This window comes from Thalassophryne amazonica, chromosome 13, assembly GCF_902500255.1.
Source record: "Thalassophryne amazonica chromosome 13, fThaAma1.1, whole genome shotgun sequence".
NCBI lineage: Eukaryota > Metazoa > Chordata > Actinopteri > Batrachoidiformes > Batrachoididae > Thalassophryne > Thalassophryne amazonica.
The window spans coordinates 60,351,515-60,377,069 of record NC_047115.1 but is presented as its reverse complement, the minus strand read 5'-3'; the positions used below and the strand labels follow the sequence as shown (position 1 = coordinate 60,377,069).

At 39.6% G+C, this 25,555-nt stretch overlaps 1 protein-coding gene across 1 annotated transcript in view; it reads left to right on the top strand.

Moving 5' to 3' along the window:
* The first annotated feature begins 1,200 nt into the window (after positions 1-1,200).
* Positions 1,201-25,555, top strand: part of LOC117522969 — an 82,943-nt gene continuing 58,588 nt past the window's right edge. The window contains exons 1-9 of the mRNA XM_034184386.1: positions 1,201-1,216; positions 4,428-4,562; positions 5,102-5,292; positions 8,725-8,811; positions 8,992-9,110; positions 9,201-9,315; positions 9,398-9,475; positions 9,567-9,682; positions 14,254-14,416. Coding sequence (XP_034040277.1) covers positions 1,201-1,216; positions 4,428-4,562; positions 5,102-5,292; positions 8,725-8,811; positions 8,992-9,110; positions 9,201-9,315; positions 9,398-9,475; positions 9,567-9,682; positions 14,254-14,416 — 1,020 coding nt within the window. The remainder of the gene's footprint in view (positions 1,217-4,427; positions 4,563-5,101; positions 5,293-8,724; positions 8,812-8,991; positions 9,111-9,200; positions 9,316-9,397; positions 9,476-9,566; positions 9,683-14,253; positions 14,417-25,555) is intronic.

Genomic DNA, 25,555 nt, shown 5'->3' with positions numbered 1-25,555 from the left:
TAGAGGGCTGACAAACCACAATACAAGGGTGCGCTGCTTCCCGTGTTGTGTGACACAGTGCAGCCCTGCTCTTACAGACAGAGAGTAGACTTTGATGAATCTGCATGCACAGCAGTCAGTTCGTGCGGGAGAGAAAAAACCTTGAGTATCGATCTTTTACACGAGGATCATTCAATGTCAATACCAGCGTTTAGTATCGATATTAGGATCGATCCGCCCACCTCTAGTACCGATGCATACTTGATTGATGATGTCTTAGGTGGCATTTCACTGTACTCCCACTCACTGGGGTGTGTCCTCACAGATCATACCAGAGCCCCAAATATGAACTTCTGTTATGTATGTACCGTAATTCTGAATGCATTGTTTCAGACCTCAGTTTATTTTCAGCATGAAAAATTCTTCTCCATACACAGTCACGACAGGTCCTACTTTGGGAATCTGGGGAAAAAAAGAAACTCCAACTATATGTAGCTGAGGGGCTTGAAAACAATAGATTTGGCATAATATACCCCTTTAAAGTGCGAAGGGGGGCAGCTCTCTACATAGAGAAACACGGCAGTATGGAGACTGATCTGTGTCCAGAACATCTCATTTCTGCCAATATACGACCAAATCACATTTCTCTATGAGCTCATGATTTCACTCTTTTACAAGCGTTTTAATTAGAGTTTTCATTTTTCCATTTGCTAAATGACACACACACACATACACAAAAAAAATCATGGTGGTTACACTTTATATTCTTTGTTGCTGCAGTGGTGTTTACGACCCTCATAAAATCACGAGCGGTGATAAATCTGAACGGCATGTATTAGCAGTCTATTCTTCGCGGCTACACTCAGGCCCGGCTGTACGTTTTGATAAACAGACCATTGTTGTGGAATGAACAGGAAGAAACAAGGGAATCATAGACTTCCTGTATGAGGGTCATTATTTGCCATGAAGAACCAGTGTGAGAAGATCGAGCCCGGCCTGTTTGGTCAAGCGCTTTTCCTTCTGCTCAAACCAGAAAATACCTCGGCGGCCCCGGGGGGCCTGGAAAGTTAATGACCTACCTCTGTGAGGGACGGATGACATCACATTTTAATCTCGAGCAAAGAGTTGTTTGGTTGCCGTCTCGATGGTTTCATAATTCAAAGAGGCAGTTGTAGCTGAGACTGTTATTCACTGTCAATTATTTTTGATTCCGTGGGAAACATGGCGGGGATGCAAGGTTAAGTTGGGATCACTCTTATCTGACATTCAGCAAATTACGTTAAAGCAGCTCTGTGAAATATGCAGCTGTGATTATACTGGTTATTTCGATCAGCTTAAAAACGGAAGAACTTGATTTCCTTCATTCAGTTCCTCCCCGTGTTAACACACAGGTAACTCAAACGTTTAGAGCATTTTTTTTAGGAAATTTCATGTTGTGTTCAGTTGCAGTACTGAGATAAGTACAAATATTTTGATCATGACCTGAATATTAGAAATGTTTGAAATGATTCTTGTCCTTCAAAAAAGAATTGTTCTCCATTGTGAAATCAGTCTGATTGAATAAAGAATTTGAGACCAGATAGATCTGGATTTCCTTTTTAATAGACTCTTTCTGTACTGTAATCATGAGGAACATTGTCAAATATTAGTTCCTATCTTTGATGAAAAAGATCCTTGACATGATCTGGATCAATCAATGTGGATCACATATGAGGCACGATTTAAAAGTTTTGAGCCTGACCTAGAAACAGTAGGGCATGGTTCTCCAACTTTTGCATTTTGAGAAACCAACATTTCTCATCATTGCACTCAGTGAGTCAAAAACTTCACACATTCTCAAGAAATGTTGATTTCTCAGAATGCAAAAGATGGAGAACCAGATCCTACTTTTCTGAGTCAGGCTCAAAACTTCTCAGTCGCCATTGTTATTTTCGATTGGTTATGTTATGGAACAGTTCTACGATTGCTTGTTAAATTGTTTAATTGTGATATTTGGATACAAACAAGTATTTTTCAGTAGTCTGAGTTTGGCCACCAGGTCTGAAGTTCCGTCCAAACGGTGCCAGAACAAGGCAGCTTTGCAAGACAACGGTTTATGCAATAGATCCTGCTGCACTTGCCAAGAGAAACTTCTGCTCTGTATAAGGGGACATTGGAGAACTCAGGGCTGGTCCTTGACATGAAGTTTGGCAGGAAGTCATGGGTAAAAGAAAATGTAGCCTGTTTGGACTCTTGATCAGCAGAACCGACACTTCGATCGGCACTGTGTTCAGTCACAAACAGAAACCTTTTCTAAAGGGCTCATTTTTTCCCCAAACATATTTTTTTTATCTGGCCTTTTACATTACATGTTTTTGTTGGGCTTCATCTGAAACATTTTCAAATGATTATGTGTCTGTGCATGTAGAACCTCCAGGCTGTAATCAAAAGACTGAAACAGCTTGTTTAAGACTTTGTGTCACACAAAATGGAATTCTGTTGTAGTTGAGGCCCTAAACCTGGAATCTGCATCAAGTCCTGAGTCTCGAGTGGTTCACACCTGAGTCCAGGTCAAAGTGAATAAAGAGGAGTCTGAGTCGAGTCCCTGTCAATTCAGACCGAGTCCTCAAGGTTGAGTCTGAAAACAGCTTGTCGTATGTCGCAGAAGGCCATATCTACACTGAGACTGTCTGCCATCGTTTGACATGCTCACTTAGTCTATAGCCAGTACATAGTTCCTGCTGCCAAACTCCCTTCTGCCTTCAAAGAAGGGGCGTGGCAAGCAGCATTAGATCAGATGCAACATATGTGCCATTCTGCATTAAGAGGTGGATGCGAGGTGAGCGAGCTGTCATTGGTTTCAAGACATGTGACTGTGTCATAATTCACTGAAATACACATGGGCAAGGCAAAATGCATTGTGGGGTATTTGGTATGTTTTGGGGTTTTAGCACTCTTAGCCTACAGAAACGTTTTAAAGACATATCCGTTTCTACAGGGAGACACATGCATATCCAGTCTTAATGTGTTAAAACAACAGGCACAGAAACAAGAACTGAATTGTCATTACCTCAGTGTGTACAGGGGACTCTCTCTCTTACAGTCCTCATTCATTGCATACCTTGCTCAACCATTTCCTTGACTCTCTTTTCAGTTCTTGAGATATACTTTATTGATCTCACAGTGGAGAAGTTATGTTTACACTCCAGTTACCTCAGACAGCAATTAGTCCACAATTATTACTTGTTTACTGTAATAATGGCACACATCAGAATTAAAGACAGCACATACACATTTGACATTGTTTATGTGCACTAAATTTGAAGAAGTCTGTTATCCGAATTGAGGCAAGTGGGTGAAGGTCATGCAGCAACCCTGAGATGCGCCACCGTCAGCTTGTGGGGAGGAACGGGACCAGCAGCAGCTAAAACCACGCTGCCCCCGCAGAAGGGGGAAGGAGTGACGTGAGCAGAAGCCAGAGTGGGGGGTGTTTGATGGGGGTAGGAGGGGGGGTGGGGGGGGGGAGTGGAGCATGCTTCAGTCCTATGAAAACAGTTTATTGTCTTTGTGAGTTGAGATAAGAAAGAGCCAAATGATCACCAAGGCCTGAAGACGTTCCTCTGGAGGAAAACAGTCGAGGAAAACTGGGTCAATTCAAACAGAACCCTTGTGTAGTTTTGTCTGGAGGGGTGACCAGGTTTGAATTCTTGAACATAACTGCTGTGAAACAATCACAAAAGTAACAGTTTACATCTCTGATTTGGTAGATTTATTGTTTCATGGTCCATGTATCGATGTAGCCATATCTTTTACTTTAAAATCATTCTTGATTCAAATTGTTGAATTGTTGTACCCCTCCTATCTATCTATCTATCTAATTTTACAGCGTACATTTGAATATGAAATATGAAATAAGACACAGGTCGGGAATGAGAGAAACAGTAGTAGCCAGTAAACCAGTATTGATTAGTATGTCTGTCTGGTATTTATATGTGCAAACTGTTTTTTCTGTTTTAACGTTCAATTTTGACACTCTGTGTGCTTCTTACCCTGTGTGCTGCTATACAGTGCTGCTGGGACCACTCAATTCTTCCCTGAGGGAGTCTTACCAAGGAATCAGTAAAGTTCTGTATAATCTAATCTAATGTCAATGCACTATACATGTGCACTATACGACTGCAGATGTGCAGAACGTTATTGTATAATACAGTATAAAATGTGCAAGTTATGTGTTAAAATTAGTGATTGCAAAAGTTCCTTACTTGGGTGATAAAGTACTTATGCTGTAGTGGATCAATTATGTGACAATGCCAGATTTTAATTGCTGTAACAAGCCATCATTAGACATAATATATTGGTGAGATTAACTTTCATGCTTTAGAATAAACTGATACAACCCTAAAAAGGCATTGAAGTAATTTGTCTACTATGTTGTGCACAATCTTAACAGTTAAATGTCTGTGATGCAGGCAGAAACGTGGATCAACAGCAAGGTGCAGGATCTACAGGCTCAGCGGTGCCGCCTGCAGGACTGCGGAGGGGCCTCACAAACCCTTCAGAGGGACTTGAAAGACTTCGAGAACACCCTAATTCAGCTCAACCAGGTAGCAAAATTATTCGGGCTGGGCTCAAGCTGAAATACACACCAAGTCTGCAGATCTGGCACAGCAGCGAGCTCCACATTCACAGTTTATTTGAACTTCTTAACAGGTTGTGGAGATCTGAATGCAATCATTAATCACTGTCATCAGTGCTAAAGCTGTCTGTCAGGGGCCTTAACACATAGCATAATAGTCTTGTAGGTATTTCCAGTCAACCAGAGAGAAAAGCAGAGTCTCTGGGTTCCAGACAGTTCTGTCAAACTCATTTATTCTTTTTTCCTCAGAAAAAAAAAAATGTTTGGAAATGCTACATTGCTAATAATTAACCTCCCCTTACGTACCGATTGGACCGAGTCAGAACCACATTTTTCTTGAGTAGATGCAAGAAGTGCATGAAGGTGTTCCAGTGTTTGTCCTGGCGGCTGGCTCATAAATGCTGACAAAATCGATGTATCACATGCACTCAGCCACTGTTCTGTGGCACTGCGTCCGCGCTACGCCTCTAATCAACAATGTCTGAATGTTGTGTTGTGTTTGTAAAGATGGGCGAGCAGCTGATCTGCAAGCAGAACCCCGCTTCAGATGTCGTAAGGAAGCAGCTCGACCAGCTCAGGGACCGGTGGCAGATCCTCAACAGACAGCCACCAATCAGACGAGAGTCCTGGGCAATGCCAAGACCCTGCAGGACTTCAACCAAAAAGTGGACCATCTGGAAGCATGGATTAAAGAAAAGGTAAAACTGAAGAACATTATGGGCAAAGTTTAAAAAGGAGTGTTTTAATGGACTTTATGTCATATTTTAGGAATTACTGTCACGTTGTGATCATTTTGGTGTCAAATTAATTGCAAGATGCAAGTTTCTATAGGTTCTAATGGCGCATTTAATCAGAAACAAGAGTGATACCATGGCAATGGCCAAAAGGACCCAGATTTAACCACAGCTCAGATCTTAGTAACCAGTGTGCTTAGAGGACAGGTTTTAGTTTAAATGGCACAGAGGCCTGAAATGTCAACTTGCTCCAATGAAAACCTTTTTCTGTCTAGAAAGCTATGTTTTGACTTTTGACCCCAACGAGGCAAAATGACCCCTTGCTTTATCTCAGTAACCACTAAAACTAAAGAGTAGATTTTGAGCTTAAATTACTCAACAACCTCAAGTTCTATCATCTAATTCATAGGCCTCATGAAATGGTCCAGTGTTCATGAAATGGTGCTGTATTTTAATGATGGAAGAGAACTGCAATATGTTTGCATTAAATGTAAAACTATAAACATAACAGAATGTAAAGAATCACATTTGAATATCTATTATTTATCTTATGGCAATGTAATGCAAATGGGATATGTCCTATTTTGTTGTAATTTTGTTGTAAAAACTGTTGTAATTTTTGTTGTTGTTGTAATTGTAATTTTGGAATTAATTTCACATCATTCTCCACAGTAGGTTTTGCAGTTTAAATCAGCTCCATTAATATCTTTAAATCAGCAATAAAATCGAGAGGTTTTGAGCCTGACCCAGAAATAGTAGTGGTGGAGGTGTCAGAGAGGAAGATGTTGAGGAAACTGTTCAGAATCCAGGACAGCACCCCCCCCCCCCCCCACCCACCACCCACCCTCTGCATGATACACTAACATCCTGTCAGAGCATCTTCAGCCACAGACTGAGACCATAAAGGTGCATCACAGAACACCACAGGAGGTCTTTCCTAACTGTGCAATCAGACTGTATAATTTCTCCCCCTCCCCTCTGCAGGATGAATACATATTGAACAGCTATTCAGTTACTTAAAGTTATGTGCAATATTGCCGAACATCTTCTGCAAATATATATATATATATATATATATATATATATATATAGCATCTATAGCATCTCACCATGTCATCTAGGTTCTTCAGACTTTATTTTGAGTAAATGCTTCAGGGGAGCATTAGCATGGCAAAAACCTTTCAGTTTTAAGCATTTTTCTTTATTTGCCTCTCACATACTTGGAAAAGCTCCTCGCCATCTAACCATGTCCTTTAGGTCCTTCAGACTTTTTTCAGTAAAATGGTTCTTGGGAGCATGAGCATGACTAAAACCTTTTAGCTTTAGCTCTACCTTATATTTGGAATGTATAATAGAAGATATACCTTACTGAATTTTCATATCAATATGATATATGATATGGCTATGATTTGATGCAAAGTGCAGCAACAGTGAAAATTAAACATTCTTAAACAAAACAGTAATAATACCACACTCATTTTGCACTCATCATAAGGTTAGGATACTGTGCCCTCCAGAAGTATTGGAACACTTGGAATTTCACACATTTTTATTTGTTTATGTCATTTTAAATACAAGAAAAATAAAGAATAAAAATTTCTAAAATGATCTTCCTCAAACTCAAACTGAAAGCAAATCTCTAAAACCTGATAAAACCTGTAAATAATAATCAGTTTTATTGCCAGTTTTCTTTAGACAAGTCAGGGGATGAAACCATGAACAGTATGTCTTGGACTTTACTTACATCAATTATGAAGAAATACAAAAGTTTCTTTCACCAAAACATCAGAGCTAGTCTTTCATCTGAAATGTACTTTCTGTCAAATTGTAGCTGAACTTTCAGGTCTTCTTTTTAAGAAAATCCTCCTCTACACCACTTCATCAGGAAACTGGATTTTATATTTTTAATTAATTTATATCAAGTTGGAGAGATTTGCTTTCACTTTGAGTTAAGGAAGATAATTTTAGAAAAAAATGTATTTGAAATGGAATAAACAAATTAAAATGTATGAAATACCAAGTGTTCCAATACTTTTGAGGGCAACTGAGAAACACTGAGGAGCAGCATCTTACATCTCATATATAGTGCAACAGATAAGAGAATATTTAGAGTGGAATCCTGCAAATGGTGATTACAAGCATCACATTCAGCACAAATAATCCATAAACATGAACTCTTAAAAAAAAAACAAAAAAAAAAAAACTGATTGGCCACTTGAATTTTCAATAGGCAGCCAGGTAGGGGTCAATTGAAGAATTACACAGGGGTCTAAATCAGGGGTGGGCAACTTGTTCCAGAAAGGGCCAAGAGGGTGCAGGTTTTCTTTGCAGCTACTGACTCCACCAGGTGATTTCACTGATTAATATCACTTTGAGCAGGTGGAATCAGTTAATCAGTGAAATCACCTGGTGGAATCAGTTAATCAGTGGCGATTTGTCCATAGTTCAAATGACATGTTCAGTTCAAATCTGGAGCAAACATTTTCTTCTTCTACTAAGGTGGATTAGAACTTTTTGTGGTACACAGCACAAACTACTGGACAGGAGGAACCTAGCAGTCAGTGTGACTCTCTGATTTGAAAATGCAGCTCTTTCAACCAGACATGTGGTGCTGTGACATGTCAATCATCCACTCTAGCTCCACCCATGCCAGGAAGTGTTTGACATTTGAACATTTCCTGTTTCACTGTGACTGATAAATTGGCACTTCCTGTTTGAGTGTGAGCTTGCCACTGAGTTCCCGCAAGATTCCATGGGATCTCATCTATCAATCCAGGAAGTGTTTGACATTTGAACATTTCCTGTTTTACTGTGGATTTGAAAATTGGCACTTCCTGTTTAGGACGCCCTGTACCATGAGTGAGCTTCGCGCCGCTGTGCGATGCTTCGCTTATATAAAATTTATGAGCATACTCATTTTGTGTCATTGCTGTTGTTCTTATTATCAGCGGCAAATTCACAATCATGCTTTTCTTTCATGGGCATTCAAAGCGCAACACCTGCACCTTATCTGGTTAACATAGAATCATGTACAGTCAAAGAATTCTTTGTGAATCAATGACACCATAATACATAGTTCTGTGTGGTCTTGACATCCAATCAGTTTAACCTTGTCCAACACATAACCATTCCACCACGTTTAACCCATTAAAATCCACTTTAAATTCCTTAAAATAGTGAATCAGATATTGTAGATTTTAGGGAAAATAGTATGAACCATTTATTTGTACTTGTGCACCCTGTGCATGAGTTTTGGCTGCAAAATTTCAGTGTTAATGCTGGAAGCTGTTTCTGTTTAGCATCATTCTCAGTAGCTGAGAAAATTTGGTGTAAAATAGACGCTGACTGGGTTCCTAATGAATGCAGACGGTAATTATGGACTATCATGTGTTCTAGCAGGAAGAGGAGCAGCGGCTAGTAAATGTCATTGCAGAAAACGTGGACAAAATGCAGCTGACCAGGAGAATTTTAGATCTAAAACAGGTGAGCGAGCCACGTATGTTTCTGACTGTGTACATTTTCTCAGTAATAAACACTTCCATATGTTTTTGGTGTGTATTTGGTAAGCAGCGTTTGTGGAGCTGAAGGCGATTTGTCTCTCGGGTGTATGATGATAAGGATAGCTGATGTCATAGTTGGACTGTTTGGACTGTTTCCCTGCAGGATGAGCAGCGCTACAGAAACCTCCATGAGGAGATCAACCACTTGGCCCTCAAACTGGAGAAACAAGGGAAGACAGATGGCAAAAACATCTCCAGCAGAAGGAAACACATCAATAAAATGTACTGTGTGGGACTTAAATTAAAAACTGAATGAAATGTCTTCCATCTAAATGAAGATTGGATTTATGCGAGGCTGTGTTTGATGTGCAGGTGGCTGAAGGTCCAGTCTCATCTGAAAAACTATCACGAAACTCTACAGCTGGCGCTGGAGGTGTCCTCCTTCTACCAACAGGCTGATAACACATTGTTTGCTATTAACAACATGGTACATAAATTAGAATTTTTTTTCTCATAGATTTGAGATTCACTTCATAATTCCAGCCACTGATGTGCATTCTCTCTTTTAGATGAAAAACATATCTGGATCCAAAGGCCCTGACAGCTTCGGAAACAGAGACATACGCGAAATAGCGAGTCAGATCATGGTAAGAGATGTTGTTTGAGTAAAACCGCGTGTTCACCTCCTGAGAGGGTGTTGCAGAAGTGTTCTCTAACCTACAGGCCTGTCTGTGGTAGATGTTAGATGTGAGCGTGTCCCAGTTGTCTAATGTCCATCCTGTCCTGGCTGCTGGTGTCACACAGAAGCAAAGTGAGGTGAAGGAATGCTGGACACTTCTTCAGACAGTTTTCAGGTAAAAAAAACAAAAAGTAGACAGCGACCTTTCACCTGGTACATAGTGCAGCATGCATCTGTGCACTCACAGGTGTGTTGGTCTTAAAATGAGGCATGGTCAGGTGCAGTGTCAGTGCATTGGCAGTAGAAAGTGATTGTTCCATAAATAAGCAAAAACATAAAATAAATTGAGCATAGAAGTGTTCTGTTATTTACACGGGGCATTGTTTAAATACGCCTCACACACGAATCCACAGCACACATACACCCTGACTGTACACACAGGCAGCTGCATTAGTGCATCATACTCCAGCGGAACGGAAAGGTGCTTTTAACTTTGAAACAAGGGAAAAAAAATCCATTAACCCTCTGGGGTCCGAGGACAGTTTTTGGACAGTTCACTCGCCTGGCATAAATGTTTTATTATTGCTGTTAACAGCTCTCCCTGCATCCCACAATCAAGTTTTATGTCTCTTTTTTTCAGGACAACCTGTACTTTCAAAATATATATGCTATAGTTGTGTTTTATAAGTGTAATAAAGGTTTACAGTCAGAAATAAGAAAGGAAATAGTAAAGCAGAAAATAATTTTCCACACACATTTATTCAAAACACACAGCAAACTATAATAAACAACTGTTCTGACACTTTATAAAGGTAATTTGAGCTCTTGTGTGAAAGACTGTACAACAAAAAGGTTCAAACAATAAACACAAATACACATTTTGAACAATATATACAAAATGGTCTATGCGTTTTGTTTGTCTTCATCTCAAAGCAATTTCTGTCTGCTATTACACAAAGATCACATCACAAACTTCTACCATGAAGTTGACTGTGTGTTTGTTCTCTCCTGCTCTGAAAGCAACATTCACACTTTGAGGCTCATTCAGTTTGAGGAGCACACCCCCCCTCGCTCCATTGATATGGTAAACAGTGCTTTACGCCGGAGCGAGAGTGCTTGCCACAGGCTTATCCAGTAACATTCACAGGAAAACTAGTCGAGCAATCCTGATACTCATACACTGTTTGAGCATGCAAGATTGTATGAGAGGCTCTCCGTCTTCTCCATCTGCTCACTTTCACTTTTGCTGTGCATAATGGCACAGGGTGCATTGGAGCAGCCAGGGTGCTATTCAAACGGGCCAACTAGTAACACATCACTCCTAAAAACAATCTTTGGTGTGTCACGTGAGGTGAATCTGCCCTACGATTGGATTTTGGAAAACCATGTGATGGTGAACCAATTCCGATTGGATACTCACATTGCTCACGTCATCACACAGCTTCTATGAGGAGTACAAAGATGGTGGACGGTGGCTCGAAAGTCCGTGGAGTTAAATTTTCAGCAACAAAAAAGAAAGTTTCTATCTCATATCATTAAAAAGTTATAATTTAGTAAAGCTTGGTCTCAGCCATTGTATACGACGGCGTTAGCCCCAGAGGGTTAAAATCCAGTAGACACACACACACACACACACACACACACACACACAAAATGCAGTTGAAAATGGAGATTTAAAGGAAACCCTATGTGGAAATGCACAGACTTTCATCACTAACATGAAAACAGTTTGTTCAAATTCTTTCATATTTTGCACACTGATGGTCCCCTTGACAGCCAAGAACATGTTGGTGTCAACTAAAAATTTATGGTTTTGGAGATACTGGATTTTGCATCTGAACTCTTCTCATATATATATATATATATATATATATATATATATATATATATATATATATATATATAGTAGTGTTCAGAATAATAGTAGTGCTATGTGCTATGTGTAATCCAGGTTTTGAGTATATTTCTTATTGTTACATGGGAAACAAGGTACCAGTAGATTCAGTAGATTCTCACAAATCCAACAAGACCAAGCATTCATGATGTGCACACTCTTAAGGCTATGAAATTGGGCTATTAGTAAAAAAATGTAGAAAAGGGGGTGTTCACAATAATAGTAGTGTGGCATTCAGTCAGTGAGTTCGTCAATTTTGTGGAACAAACAGGTGTGAATCAGGTGTCCCCCATGTAAGGATGAAGCCAGCACCTGTTGAACATGCTTTTCTCTTTGAAAGCCTGAGGAAAATGGGACGTTTAAGACATTGTTCAGAAGAACAGTGTAGTTTGATTAAAAAGTTGATTGGAGAGGGGCAAACTTATACACAGGTGCAAAAAATTATAGGCTGTTCATCTACAGTGATCTCCAGTGCTTTAAAATGGACAAAAAAAAACAGAGACGCGTGGAAGAAAACGGAAAACAACCATCAAAATTCATAGAAGAATAACCAGAATGGCAAAAGCTCACCCATTGATCAGCTCCAGGATGATCAAAGACAGTCTGGAGTTACCTGTAAGTGCTGTGACAGTTAGAAGACGCCTGTGTTAAGCTAATTTATTTGCAAGAATCCCCCACAAAGTCCCTCTGTTAAATAAAAGACATGTGCAGAAGAGGTTACAATTTGCCAAAGAACACATCAACTGGCCTAAAGAGAAATGGAGGAATATTTTGTGGACTGATGAGAGTAAAATTGTTCTTTTTTGGTCCAAGGGCCGCAGACAGTTTGTGAGACAACCCCCAAACTCTGAATTCAAGTCATAGTTCACAGTGAAGATAGTGAAGCATGGTGGTGCAAGCATCATGATATGAGCATGTTTCTCCTACTATGGTGTTGGGCCTATATATCGCATACCAGGTATCATGGATCAGTTTGGATATGTCAAAATACTTGAAGAGGTCATGTTGCCTTATGCTGAAGAGGACATGCCCTTGAAATGGGTGTTTCAACAAGACAATGACCCCAAGCACACTAGTAAATGAGCAAAACGTTCACTGAAAAAAGTGAAACACAATGCACTTCATTCAAACTACTTATTTACATTGGTCTAATGGAAAATTGTGGTTTCCAGTTTAAATCTGCTGGAATCACTTTACAAAATCATAAATATACATTGTGAGAAACTAAAAAAATTAGCTGTACATTACATCAATTTTTTTAAGTTGATACAAAGTAGCATTTTTTTTCAGTGTTGGTTCCAAACCAACAAAATTAATGCCTCGCAGATGTGAATAAATCATGAAAAACTGTGGTTATACAACTAAATACTAGTTTAGTGATTCACAGGATTGCTACAAAAGCAGTTTGAACATAATAGTTTGTAGCGTCAACAGCAGATGCTACTATTATTGTGAACACCCCCTTATCTACTTTTTTTTTTACTAATAGCCCAATTTCATAGCCTTAAGAGTGTGCATATCATCATAAATGCTTGGTCTTGTTGGATTTGTGAGAATCTACTGAATCTACTGGTACCTCGTTTCCCATGTAACAATAAAAAATATACTCAAAACCTGGATTAATCGTTTTAGTCACATAGCACTACTATTATTCTGAACACTACTGTATATATATATATATATATATATATATATATATATATATATATATATATATATATATATATATATATATATATATATATATATATATATATATATATATATATATATATAAAATCCATAATTTATTACCGGTTTCTTTGTTTAGTTATTCCAGTTTACTGTATCTGTCAAATCTATGACATCAGTAAAAAGTACATTCATAACTTCCATCCTTGAGCAAGCCCTTACACTCACAATTGCACCCAGTTTCAATAAAAGTTCTTTCAGCTTCCTGCGTTTTCACTTCGGGTCACTACAAAAAAAAACTTCAGCAGATTAGAATGCGGCTAAATGTATCTGCATGTAAAGTACTTGACCAAATCTGGAAAAGACACCACACATAGAAGTAAGAAAACGGGGTGTGACGATTCATTCATACGTTCATTTTTTTCTACACCTGTTTATCCTGTGACCCTTAATTGGAGTAAGTGGGTATAGAAAATGGACCTGGTTATTCCAATTAAGGGTCATGGGGGAGCTGGAGCCTATCCCAGGAGTGAGTGGGCATGCAATGGTGCCACGTGTTACCACGTTTACCATGCTATCAAAGCTCCACAGTTCCTGCATGAAAACTACCCAGGCAGACAAAAAAAAAAACAAAGAGATTGAGAGATTGAGATTGATATTATCAAGGATGGGTAGGATTACTTTGAAATGTAATCCAAGATTACATGCATGTATGTACATGCATTTGGATTACTTGTAATCTGATTATTTTTGGATTACATTTCAAAGTAATCCTACCCAGCCCTGGATATTATGAATGAGTGCAAAATATTCCAAACATTTAAACTGAATACATTAAAATCATTTTGATATTTTATGTTTACACTATATAGTAGACTTAATTATTCACTGATGATTCTCAGAACTTTAACAGTGTGGGGTAGAAAATATGAGATTTTCCATCCTCATCGCAAAAAATAAGAATTTGTACTCCACATGTCTGACATCCATCTTCAGTAGCAGCCTCTCATGTGTGTCGTCTATCTTTAGTCCAATATATTGCATTGTCTCATCTGTCTTATCTGCATGTTTTATATAGATGTTTCAACCAGATCCATAAACACAGGCAGAACTCTCAGAGCCGTAACTGGTGCTGCTAGCTGGTAGCGCCACCATAACCTCCTGCTCTGCTCCTCCTGCAGGAGTGACAGGACCGCGCTCTCTCCCACTGGCTCCATATTCACCAGGGAAAATGTTGACCCTCTGACACTGGCCAGAGTGCACCAGCACAATGTGGGAAAGGAGACCCAAAGGATCATGGGAAAGGAGGTGAAGGAGGAGCAGAACTGCCTGAAAGGCTGTGTGGTAAGATGTTTTGGCATTTCCACATTGTGGCTATCAGTGATGGCTCAGCTTCCTCCAGATCTACGACATTTGTGGCCACACAAAGTGACGTACTTTAATTCTCCTTTGGCTTGGAAAATGCTGCATAAAGCTTTTCTAATGGGATCACTCAGCTGCACCATACAACAGCAGTCTGCAGTCAGGCATCCAACATTTTTCCTACATTACCAGCCAGGCAGTGGTGGGCACAGCTTACCTAAAAGTTAGCATCGATAACTGCGAATCCGCTAACTGAACCACGAACTGTGGTAACGCTAAACCAATAAAACATTTAGCATAAACTACTGATAACCGATAACTTTGGGGGGGGCTCTAAAACTGAAAAACAGACCTAAAGAGCTGAAAATTGAATATGTTCCAACATATACCTCAAGGTTCCCAAAAAAGGTTTAGCTATAGGGTTGAGCCTGCCAATATCAGATGACAGTCAAGATGTATAGAAATAATTAAATGATTAAATGAAAGGAAACAGTAGTTTCCTTTCAACATATAGTTTATTCTCAGTCTAGACAATATTCAACAAATTAAGAAATAAAAATACACATGAAAAATAATTTAATTAATTAATTGTGACTTGTCCATCTCCTCAAGGTGCTTGTTGGCTTTTATGATGTTTCAATTTCAGTTTTATTTAATTTTATTATTTTATTTTACTGAAGTAGTATATATGCTCCAACTGTCTTGATTGGGTCTGTGGGGTTATGGTATGTTGTTGTTTATTGTTTGTCTATTACCTTTGTTGCTTGGGTTTTGGGGGAGGGACTTCTCTTGTCTGGTGTTGGGTGTTTGGTGTTAGGCGTGTCTCTCCTTTCCTCCCTTGCTGCTTGCCACGCCTGAATCTTCCTCACACACTTGTATTTCTTCATTATTACTTCGCCTATATACGTCACGCCCTTTGCTTCTTTCAGGTGTGAGATTGTTGTGCCTCTTTCAAGCATTTATCCTTAGAGTATCCTAGTCCTGTTTTTGCTTACAGTGTATCGACCTGTCTGCCTGTTTTTCGATTGTGTCTCTGCCTAATGCTTCAGCTACTGTTGCTATTTTTGGACTGCCTTTTTTGTACCGAACCCCATTTGGTTTGATATTAAACTTTGTTAAGCTGAGTCCTGAATCCTGCATTTGTGTCCAACATCTTGGTGCCATCGAGTGTGATACCAACAGGAGCAAACATATTATTTTAGGGTTTGCAATATTTGAAGTTAGAGGAACTCAATTTAATGGATGCCAATTGGTCTGCTAATGGTTTTCAATGTTAGCTGAAAAGCTAATCCACTGATGAAAGGTTTGATTTGCTCATTAGCTGTTAGATCAACCATGCCCTCCACTGTAAGGAAGGTAGCTTGGCTCGTTAGCTTGTAGCTGACTTAAAAATAACATTGTTGAGCTTATTTGTAAGCATATATTGTATTTTGCAACAACACAAATGATAACAGGAGCATGAAATAAATCATGATCTCACCAATCTGATGTAGCGGGATGAAAGTCCCGAGTCCCAATTGAAAAGACGTTCCCGCTAGCTTGGCTAACGGGGAGTTCCCCTTTGGCTGACCTGGTAGAGGAACGGTCTTTTGTGCGAGCCGCGTGGGTTCGATCCCCACCGTCGTCCCGGCCACGAAGGTCCTGCTGCTTCAATCTGGCGTCATGAACAGGATGTGGGTCACAGAGTATGCTAACATGCACCTGTGACTTCGGGACGACTTCAAAAATGGTGGGGAGATGTGTAGCGGGATGAAAGTCCCGAGTCGCAATTGAAAAGACGTTCCCGCTAGCTTGGCTAACGGGGAGTTCCCCTTTGGCTGACCTGGTAGAGGAACAGTCTTTTGTGCGAGCCGCGTGGGTTCGATCCCCACCGTCGTCCCGGCCACGAAGGTCCTGCTGCTTCACTGAGATAAGAAGTTGGGCTACCAATACACCTGGGTTAAATTACCAGTCACGTTACCTGCATATGTCCTTGAATAAGACACAAGAAGTAATCTGTGATGAACTGGCATCCCATCCAAGGGGAGTTGCAGATTCACATCTGCTTCATGCTATGGAATCCGGAGAAAAGCACCGGCACCAACAGTCCTCATGGCCTATACAGGCCTTACTTCTTCTTCACCAATCCTTTAGTCTGTCCTATTTTGCTTGAGCAAGCAGATACAGTTCAGTTTATCAGTCCCATGTGTGAGCGAGTATTTATGAATATTCTACTGTAGAATCCACAAAAGACTTTTGAGAGGTGTTATTTATCCTGGCACAGAAATTCAATGCGTTTCCATGAAAATTGTCAACTGTGATTGTGCGCTTAACAGTCAGCCAAAGTAAACTAGACGTTCTGTCCAACTCCTCATATCCTTTTACTTTATGGTAAAAGTAATATGCTGGCTTTTAACCATATACCTAACAAAAGTGTGCAGTCATTGGATTAATAATGTATTAAGAGATTATCTGGGGTTCAGTTCAGTGTGCATGTGTAATATCCTCAAACACAACATTCATCATCTCGGAGGCTTGTACCAAAAATTGATCAAACACTTAGTGCTCTGTCAAAACCTCATTGCTCGTAAACCTACAAGGGAATACTGTTTGTCACTTTTTGAAGAGGAGGTGTCTAATAAATAACCTAAGTGTGCAGAATGTTAAAAACCACAAATGACATTTTTAAGTTTGCACATTTAAACTCTTTACATTTCATAAGTAAATGTAGTGGCTGTGTTCAGCCAACATATCCCATAAGGCATTGCTCTCTCTCCTCTTGTTAACCCCGCAGGCTCTAGCTAAGCATCTGGCTTCATTTTCCCAGTAAGATTTGTTCAGTTGGTCAAGGAAAGAAAACTTCACTCTTTCCATTCTCCCACTGTTTTTCTAATTCAGTTTATTTCTCTGTATGGGTTTTCGGGTTTGGAGCAGCGGTGAACCTCGCCACCTGTGACATGGACTTGAAAGCCAGCAAACGAGTTGTTTCATTCAGGTTGAACACTACCAGCAGGGAGCTGGGAGTTACCCGGCTGTACTGCCAGTGGGAATCTCACTCAGAACATGGACCATTAATAAATCACAACATCATAAACCATGCTTAAAGCCAAACTCAGCGCCACATGTGGCCACTGGTCAACCAGCAAAATAGCATAATTCCATGAATAGAAAAATGTGTTGACTTATTTTATTATCAGGTCCTCATTTAAAGAAATTTATCATGAAAAAAAGTCACTCTATTATTGTTACCATGAAGTAAAAGGATATGAAGCTTTTAGGTTGGAGAGAAAGTCTTGTTTGTATCGGTCTACTGTTTAACGTACAATCACAGGTTGACATTTTTCATGGAAATGCATTGAATTTTTGTGCACATTAGTTCATGCAGAGGTGAAGTTTTCCATTCTGTTGTGTCTGCCAGTATGGGAACAAAATAAATCATGTAGTTTTAGTGTGATACTTCTGCTAAATAGTATAGAGAAATAGAAATAGTGGTATTTCTGCTTGTCTGCTTGCTTGCTTGCCTCTACTGGTGGCTCTCACTGCGGTATTGTATCACTTCCTGTTCCGGAGCACAGCGGTGTTTTGCTGTATCTGTTAGCTGTTTAATCTGCGCAGTTAGATTGATCTAGTTACCTAGATAACAATTTGTTTCACAGTGTAATCTTCACGTGCCTTAACTAAAGCACTCCTTCTGCTGAATCACCTCTAAATTATTTACACATTATTCACTTTGTGTGTTTTTAGGAATCCGCTAGCTTAGCGCAGCTACTAGCTCTTAGCCGGTTTAGCATGGCGGCTTGTCCTGTCTCTCCCGCACTTTTCTGCTCTGGGTGTGAAATGTTTAGTTATTCCTCGGCCTCCTTTAGCAGTAATGGTACTTGTAATAAGTGTAGCTTATTCGTAGCTTTGGAGGCCAGGCTGGGCGAATTGGAGACTCGGCTCCGCACCGTGGAAAATTCTACAGCTAGCCAGGCCACTGTAGTCGGTGCGGACCAAGGTAGCTTAGCCGCCGTTAGTTTCCCTCTGGCAGATCCCGAGCAGCCGGGAAAGCAGGCCGACTGGGTGACTGTGAGGAGGAAGTGTAGTCCTAAACAGAAGCCCCGTGTACACCACCAACCCATTCACATTTCTAATCGTTTTTCCCCACTCGACGACAGACCAGCTGAGGATCAAACTCTGGTTATTGGCGACTCTGTTTTGAGAAATGTGAAGTTAGCGACACCAGCAACCATAGTCAAATGTCTTCCGTGGGCCAGAGCAGGCGACATTGAAGGAAATTTGAAACTGCTGGCTAAGGCTAAGCGTAAATTTGGTAAGATTGTAATTCACGTCGGCAGTAATGACACCCGGTTACGCCAATCGGAGGTCACTAAAATTAACATTGAATCGGTATGTAACTTTGCAAAAACAATGTCGGACTCTGTAGTTTTCTCTGGGCCCCTCCCCAATTGGACCGGGAGTGACATGTTTAGCCGCATGTTCTCCTTGAATTGCTGGCTTTCTGAGTGGTGTCCAAAAAATGAGGTGGGCTTCATAGATAATTGGCAAAGCTTCTGGGGAAAATCTGGTCTTGTTAGGAGAGACGGCATCCATCCCACTTTGGATGGAGCAGCTCTCATTTCTAGAAATCTGGCCAATTTTCTTAAATCCTCCAAACCGTGACTATCCAGGGTTGGGACCAGGAAGCAGAGTTGTAGTCTTACACACCTCTCTGCAGCTTCTCTCCCCCTGCCATCCCCTCATTACCCCATCCCCGTAGAGACGGTGCCTGCTCCCAGACCACCAATAACCAGTAAAAATCTATTTAAGCATAAAAATTCAAAAAGAAAAAATAATATAGCACCTTCAACTGCACCACAGACTAAAACAGTTAAATGTGGTCTATTAAACATTAGATCTCTCTCTTCTAAGTCCCTGTTAGTAAATGATATAATAATTGATCAACATATTGATTTATTCTGCCTTACAGAAACCTGGTTACAGCAGGATGAATATGTTAGTTTAAATGAGTCAACACCCCCGAGTCACACTAACTGCCAGAATGCTCGTAGCACGGGCCGAGGCATAGGATTAGCAGCAATCTTCCATTCCAGTTTATTTATTAATCAAAAACCCAGACAGAGCTTTAATTCATTTGAAAGCTTGACTCTTAGTCTTGTCCATGCAAATTGGAAGTCCCAAAAACCAGTTTTAGTTGTTATTATCTATCATACACCTGGTCGTTACTGTGAGTTTCTCTGTGAATTTTCAGACCTTTTGTCTGACTTAGTGCTTAGCTCAGATAAGATAATTATAGTGGGCGATTTTAACATCCACACAGATGCTGAGAATGACAGCCTCAACACTGCATTTAATCTATTATTAGACTCAATTGGCTTTGCTCAAAATGTAAATGAGTCCACCCACCACTTTAATCATATCTTAGATCTTGTTCTGACTTATGGTATGGAAATTAAAGACTTAATAGTATTCCCTGAAAACTCCCTTCTGTCTTATCATTTCTTAATAACATTTACATTTACTCTGATGGACTACCCAGCAGAGGGGAATAAGTTTCATTACACTAGAAGTCTTTCAGAAAGCGCTGTAACTAGGTTTAAGGATATGATTCCTTCTTTATGTTCTCTAATGCCATATACCAACACAGTGCAGAGTAGCTACCTAAACTCTGTAAGTGAGATAGAGTATCTCATCAATAGTTTTACATCCTCATTGAAGACAACTTTGGATGCTGTAGCTCCTCTGAAAAAGAGAGCTTTAAATCAGAACTGCCTGACTCCGTGGTATAACTCACAAACTCGCAGCTTAAAGCAGATAACCCGTAAGTTGGAGAGGAAATGGCGTCTCACTAATTTAGAAGATCTTCACTTAGCCTGGAAAAAGAGTCTGTTGCTCTATAAAAAAGCCCTCCGTAAAGCTAGGACATCTTACTACTCATCACTAATTGAAGAAAATAAGAACAACCCCAGGTTTCTTTTCAGCACTGTAGCCAGGCTGACAAAGAGTCAGAGCTCTATTGAGCCGAGTATTCCTTTAACTTTAACTAGTAATGACTTCATGACTTTCTTTGCTAATAAAATTTTAACTATTAGAGAAAAAATTACTCATAACCATCCCAAAGACGTATCGTTATCTTTGGCTGCTTTCAGTGATGCCGGTATTTGGTTAGACTCTTTCTCTCCTATTGTTCTGTCTGAGTTATTTTCATTAGTTACTTCATCCAAACCATCAACATGTCTATTAGACCCCATTCCTACCAGGCTGCTCAAGGAAGCCCTACCATTATTTAATGCTTCGATCTTAAATATGATCGATCTATCTTTATTAGTTGGCTTTGTACCACAGGCTTTTAAGGTGGCAGTAATTAAACCATTACTTAAAAAGCCATCACTTGACCCAGCTATCTTAGCTAATTATAGGCCAATCTCCAACCTTCCTTTTCTCTCAAAAATTCTTGAAAGGGTAGTTGTAAAACAGCTAACTGATCATCTGCAGAGAAATGGTCTATTTGAAGAGTTTCAGTCAGGTTTTAGAATTCATCATAGTACAGAAACAGCATTAGTGAAGGTTACAAATGATCTTCTTATGGCCTCAGACAGTGGACTCATCTCTGTGCTTGTTCTGTTAGACCTCAGTGCTGCTTTTGATACTGTTGACCATAAAATTTTATTACAGAGATTAGAGCATGCCATAGGTATTAAAGGCACTGCGCTGCGGTGGTTTGAATCATATTTATTTAATAGATTACAATTTGTTCATGTAAATGGGGAATCTTCTTCACAGACTAAGGTTAATTATGGAGTTCCACAAGGTTCTGTGCTAGGACCAATTTTATTCACTTTATACATGCTTCCCTTAGGCAGTATTATTAGACAGCATTGCTTAAATTTTCATTGTTACGCAGATGATACCCAGCTTTATATATCCATGAAGCCAGAGGACACACACCAATTAGCTAAACTGCAGGATTGTCTTACAGACATAAAGACATGGATGACCTCTAATTTCCTGCTTTTAAACTCAGATAAAACTGAAGTTATTGTACTTGGCCCCACAAATCTTAGAAACATGGTGTCTAACCAGATCCTTACTCTGGATGGCATTACCCTGACCTCTAGTAATACTGTGAGAAATCTTGGAGTCATTTTTGATCAGGATATGTCATTCAATGCGCATATTAAACAAATATGTAGGACTGCTTTTTTGCATTTATGCAATATCTCTAAAATTAGAAAGGTCTTGTCTTAGAGTGATGCTGAAAAACTAATTCATGCATTTATTTCCTCTAGGCTGGACTATTGTAATTCATTATTATTAGGTTGTCCTAAAAGTTCCCTGAAAAGCCTTCAGTTAATTCAAAATGCTGCAGCTAGAGTACTAACGGGGACTAGAAGGAGAGATCATATCTCACCCATATTGGCCTCCCTTCATTGGCTTCCTGTTAATTCTAGAATAGAATTTAAAATTCTTCTTCTTACTTATAAGGTTTTTAATAATCAGGTCCCATCTTATCTTAGGGACCTCATAGTACCATATCACCCCAATAGAGCACTTCGCTCTCAGACTGCAGGCTTACTTGTAGTTCCTAGGGTTTGTAAGAGTAGAATGGGAGGCAGAGCCTTCAGCTTTCAGGCTCCTCTCCTGTGGAACCAGATCCCAATTCGGATCAGGGAGACAGACACCCTCTCTACTTTTAAGATTAGACTTAAAACTTTCCTTTTTGCTAAAGCTTATAGTTAGGGCTGGATCGGGTGACCCTGAACCATCCCTTAGTTATGCTGCTATAGACTTAGACTGCTGGGGGGTTCTCATGATGCACTGAGTGTTTCTTTCTCTTTTTGCTCTGTATGCACCACTCTGCATTTAATCATTAGTGACTGATCTCTGCTCCCTTCCACAGCATGTCTTTTTCCTGGTTCTCTCCCTCAGCCCCAACCAGTCCCAGCAGAAGACTGCCCCTCCCTGAGCCTGGTTCTGCTGGAGGTTTCTTCCTGTTAAAAGGGAGTTTTTCCTTCCCACTGTCACCAAGTGCTTGCTCACAGGGGGTCGTTTTGACCGTTGGAGTTTTTACGTAATTATTGTATGGCCTTGCCTTACAATATAAAGCGCCTTGGGGCAACTGTTTGTTGTGATTTGGCGCTATATAAATAAAATTGATTGATTGATTGATTGATTGATTGATTGATTGATTGATTGATTGATTGATTGATTGATTGATTGATTGATTGATACGGATGAAATTTGGTGGAACAATTGAAGATCAAACAAGGATGAAGTGATTTGATTTTGGGGAAAAAAAGGTCAAAAGTCAAGGTCTTAGGCGTAGGTTAAAATTTTGACTAAATGCATACACTGGAACAGGTAGCACTGTTGAATAAGGAGGTGGGCCATCAATATATAGACCTGGATTCAATTCCCAGTTGTGCTACCACTGTGTGTCCTTAAACAAGACTTTTGATTTGCATTGTCCCAGTCCAGAGGTAATCTGTTTTGAATTGGTGTCACATCCAAAGGGAGTCCGAGCTTCTCATCTGCTTCACGCTATGTAATCCAGTAATAAGCACAGACACCAGTGGGCCTCAGGTCCTGTGTAGGTCCTACGTCTTATCATTAGAATGGCTATTACTAGGAATTAGGTAAAAATACAACTATGTTACTACAGGTGAGCCCCATTAACTAGCACACACATAAGTCATGATTCGGCTTTATTCGTGGTCAATTTGTGGTCACAGAAAACTTAGATGACCTATAAAAGTAGATTTTGATTTGACTGTTTTTGGGAGGGATCATCAGTGTGGACGATTCTGGACTATGATTTCTTTTTCCTCCTCAGCGATGAGGGCTTCGTCAGTGGGGAAGATTCCTGATGATTCAAAGTTTTTGGATGCGACTCTTTAGATCCTTACTGCTGGTTCAGATTGGGCCGGAATTGGTGCACGCACCCGCCAGTTTTTTTGGTCAACTTAATAATTTGCGGTTTCAGATAACTTGCGGTCCGATTTTGTAGACCCCAACTTGCACGAGTTAACGGCTCTCACCTGTATTAAACACCAGTATGAAGTCGCATATCATTACAATACCTTTAGGCTGACTTCTGACCTTGGATAAGTGTGAAAGGGAAAATGCAAGGTCACAAATGTGTAGCTCAAACTATTTGGAGCCAATATGGATTAAATGTGGTGGAAGGGATTTATGTTTGCCAAGGATAAATTGGTTCAATTTTGAACAGAACTGATTGTATTCATGGTGACACAGGACCATACGTTATAGTATCACACAGAACTCATTTGTATGAATCAATATCAAGCATGTCATTTTGTGAGTGTGTGAGTGTTGTACTTGCTGACTGCCCCTTCTTGTTTAAATTGTGTTCTATGTTGTAAAATTGACATAATTTGGTGTTAACTAATCTTTAACAGTTGTACACCAAAGAGATTGCTAGCCACGTTTAATTTAAACCAGTTCAATACAGATATTAACTTTTTTTTTAGAAAATAGTTTGTGAAGGGCTTTAAACATAAAAACGTAGCTTAGCTTGACTAAATTTGGTAGCCTGGTTTCTCTGTTTGTACAAACCAAATAATATTATTATTATTCTAATATTATATTTCTTTATATATAGCTTGTACAAGAAAAGATCAAGTTATGTGTTTGTCCTCTGCGATTGTGTGATCATCTTGTTTTTTGAAGACACTCTATTGTGACAGTGACATTTTAAATATGTTTTTTATGATCTACTAATCCTTAAGTAATTAATAGACTGACGTAAAGTCGATAGTTTTAAATTGAGAGTGCACTTTGTTTTTCCTGTATTTTTGTTGCAGTTTGACTCTGATGATTGAAAAGTTGTTGCATGTGTTTCTATGGAATAATTTACAGGCCAGCGTTTGTGATTGTGGGAGTGTAGTCCGTATGAGCTGTAGTATGGCGTCCCATTGATAGAGGTAAACACAATTGTCTGTTTCTTTGCTTAATGGTAGCCAGATGTCAGGGCTGCAGACCAGATGGGCTTGGTGCAAAGTGATAGTTGTTGGCTGACATCACTTCATAGCACATTGCTCACAGGCTTGCAGGTTGAGATGAGATTTGCAGAAAAGAGATAAGAATCAAAAAGTACTCAGAGAGAGCTGAAATAGACAAATGCATGGGGCAAACAAGTACAAATTATTGTTGAATCTGACAGAAAAATCATTATGGAGGCTATTTTTTTCCATATGTGATATAGTAATACAACCCCTGGCAAAAATTATGGAATCACCGGCCTCAGAGGATGTTCATTCAGTTGTTTAATTTTGTAGAAAAAAAGCAGATAACAGACATGACACAAAACTAAAGTCATTTCAAATGGCAACTTTCTGGCTTTAAGAAACACTATAAGAAATCAAGAAAAAAAGATTGTGGCACTCAGTAACGGTTACTTTTTTAGACCAAGCAGATGAAAAAAATATGGAATCACTCAATTCTGAGGAAAAAATTATGGAATCACCCTGTAAATTTTCATCCCCCAAATTAACACCTGCATCAAATCAGATCTGCTCATTGACATTGACCCTATGCCATGACATTGACCCTATGTGTCTTTTTGCAAGGAATGTTTTTGCAGTTTTTGCTCTATGGCAAGATGCATTATCATCTTGAAAAATGATTTCATCATCCCCAAACATCCTTTCAGTTGTCCAAAATATCAACATAAACTTGTGCATTTATTGATGATGTAATGACAGCCATCTCCCCAGTGCCTTTACCTGACATGCAGCCCCATATCATCAATGACTGTGGAAATTTACATGTTCTCTTCAGGCAGTCATCTTTATAAATCTCATTGGAACGGCACCAAACAAAAGTTCCAGCATCATCACCTTGCCCAATGCAGATTTGAGATTCATCACTGAATATGACTTTCATCCAGTCATCCACAGTCCACAATTGCTTTTCCTTAGCCCATTGTAACCTTGTTTTTTTCTATTTAGGTGTTAATGATGCCTTTCGTTTAGCTTTTCTGTATGGAAATCCCATTTCCTTTAGGCGGTTTCTTACAGTTCGGTCACAGACGTTGACTCCAGTTTCCTCCCATTCGTTCCTCATTTGTTTTGTTGTACATTTTTTGATTTTTGAGACATATTGCTTTAAGTTTTCTGTCTT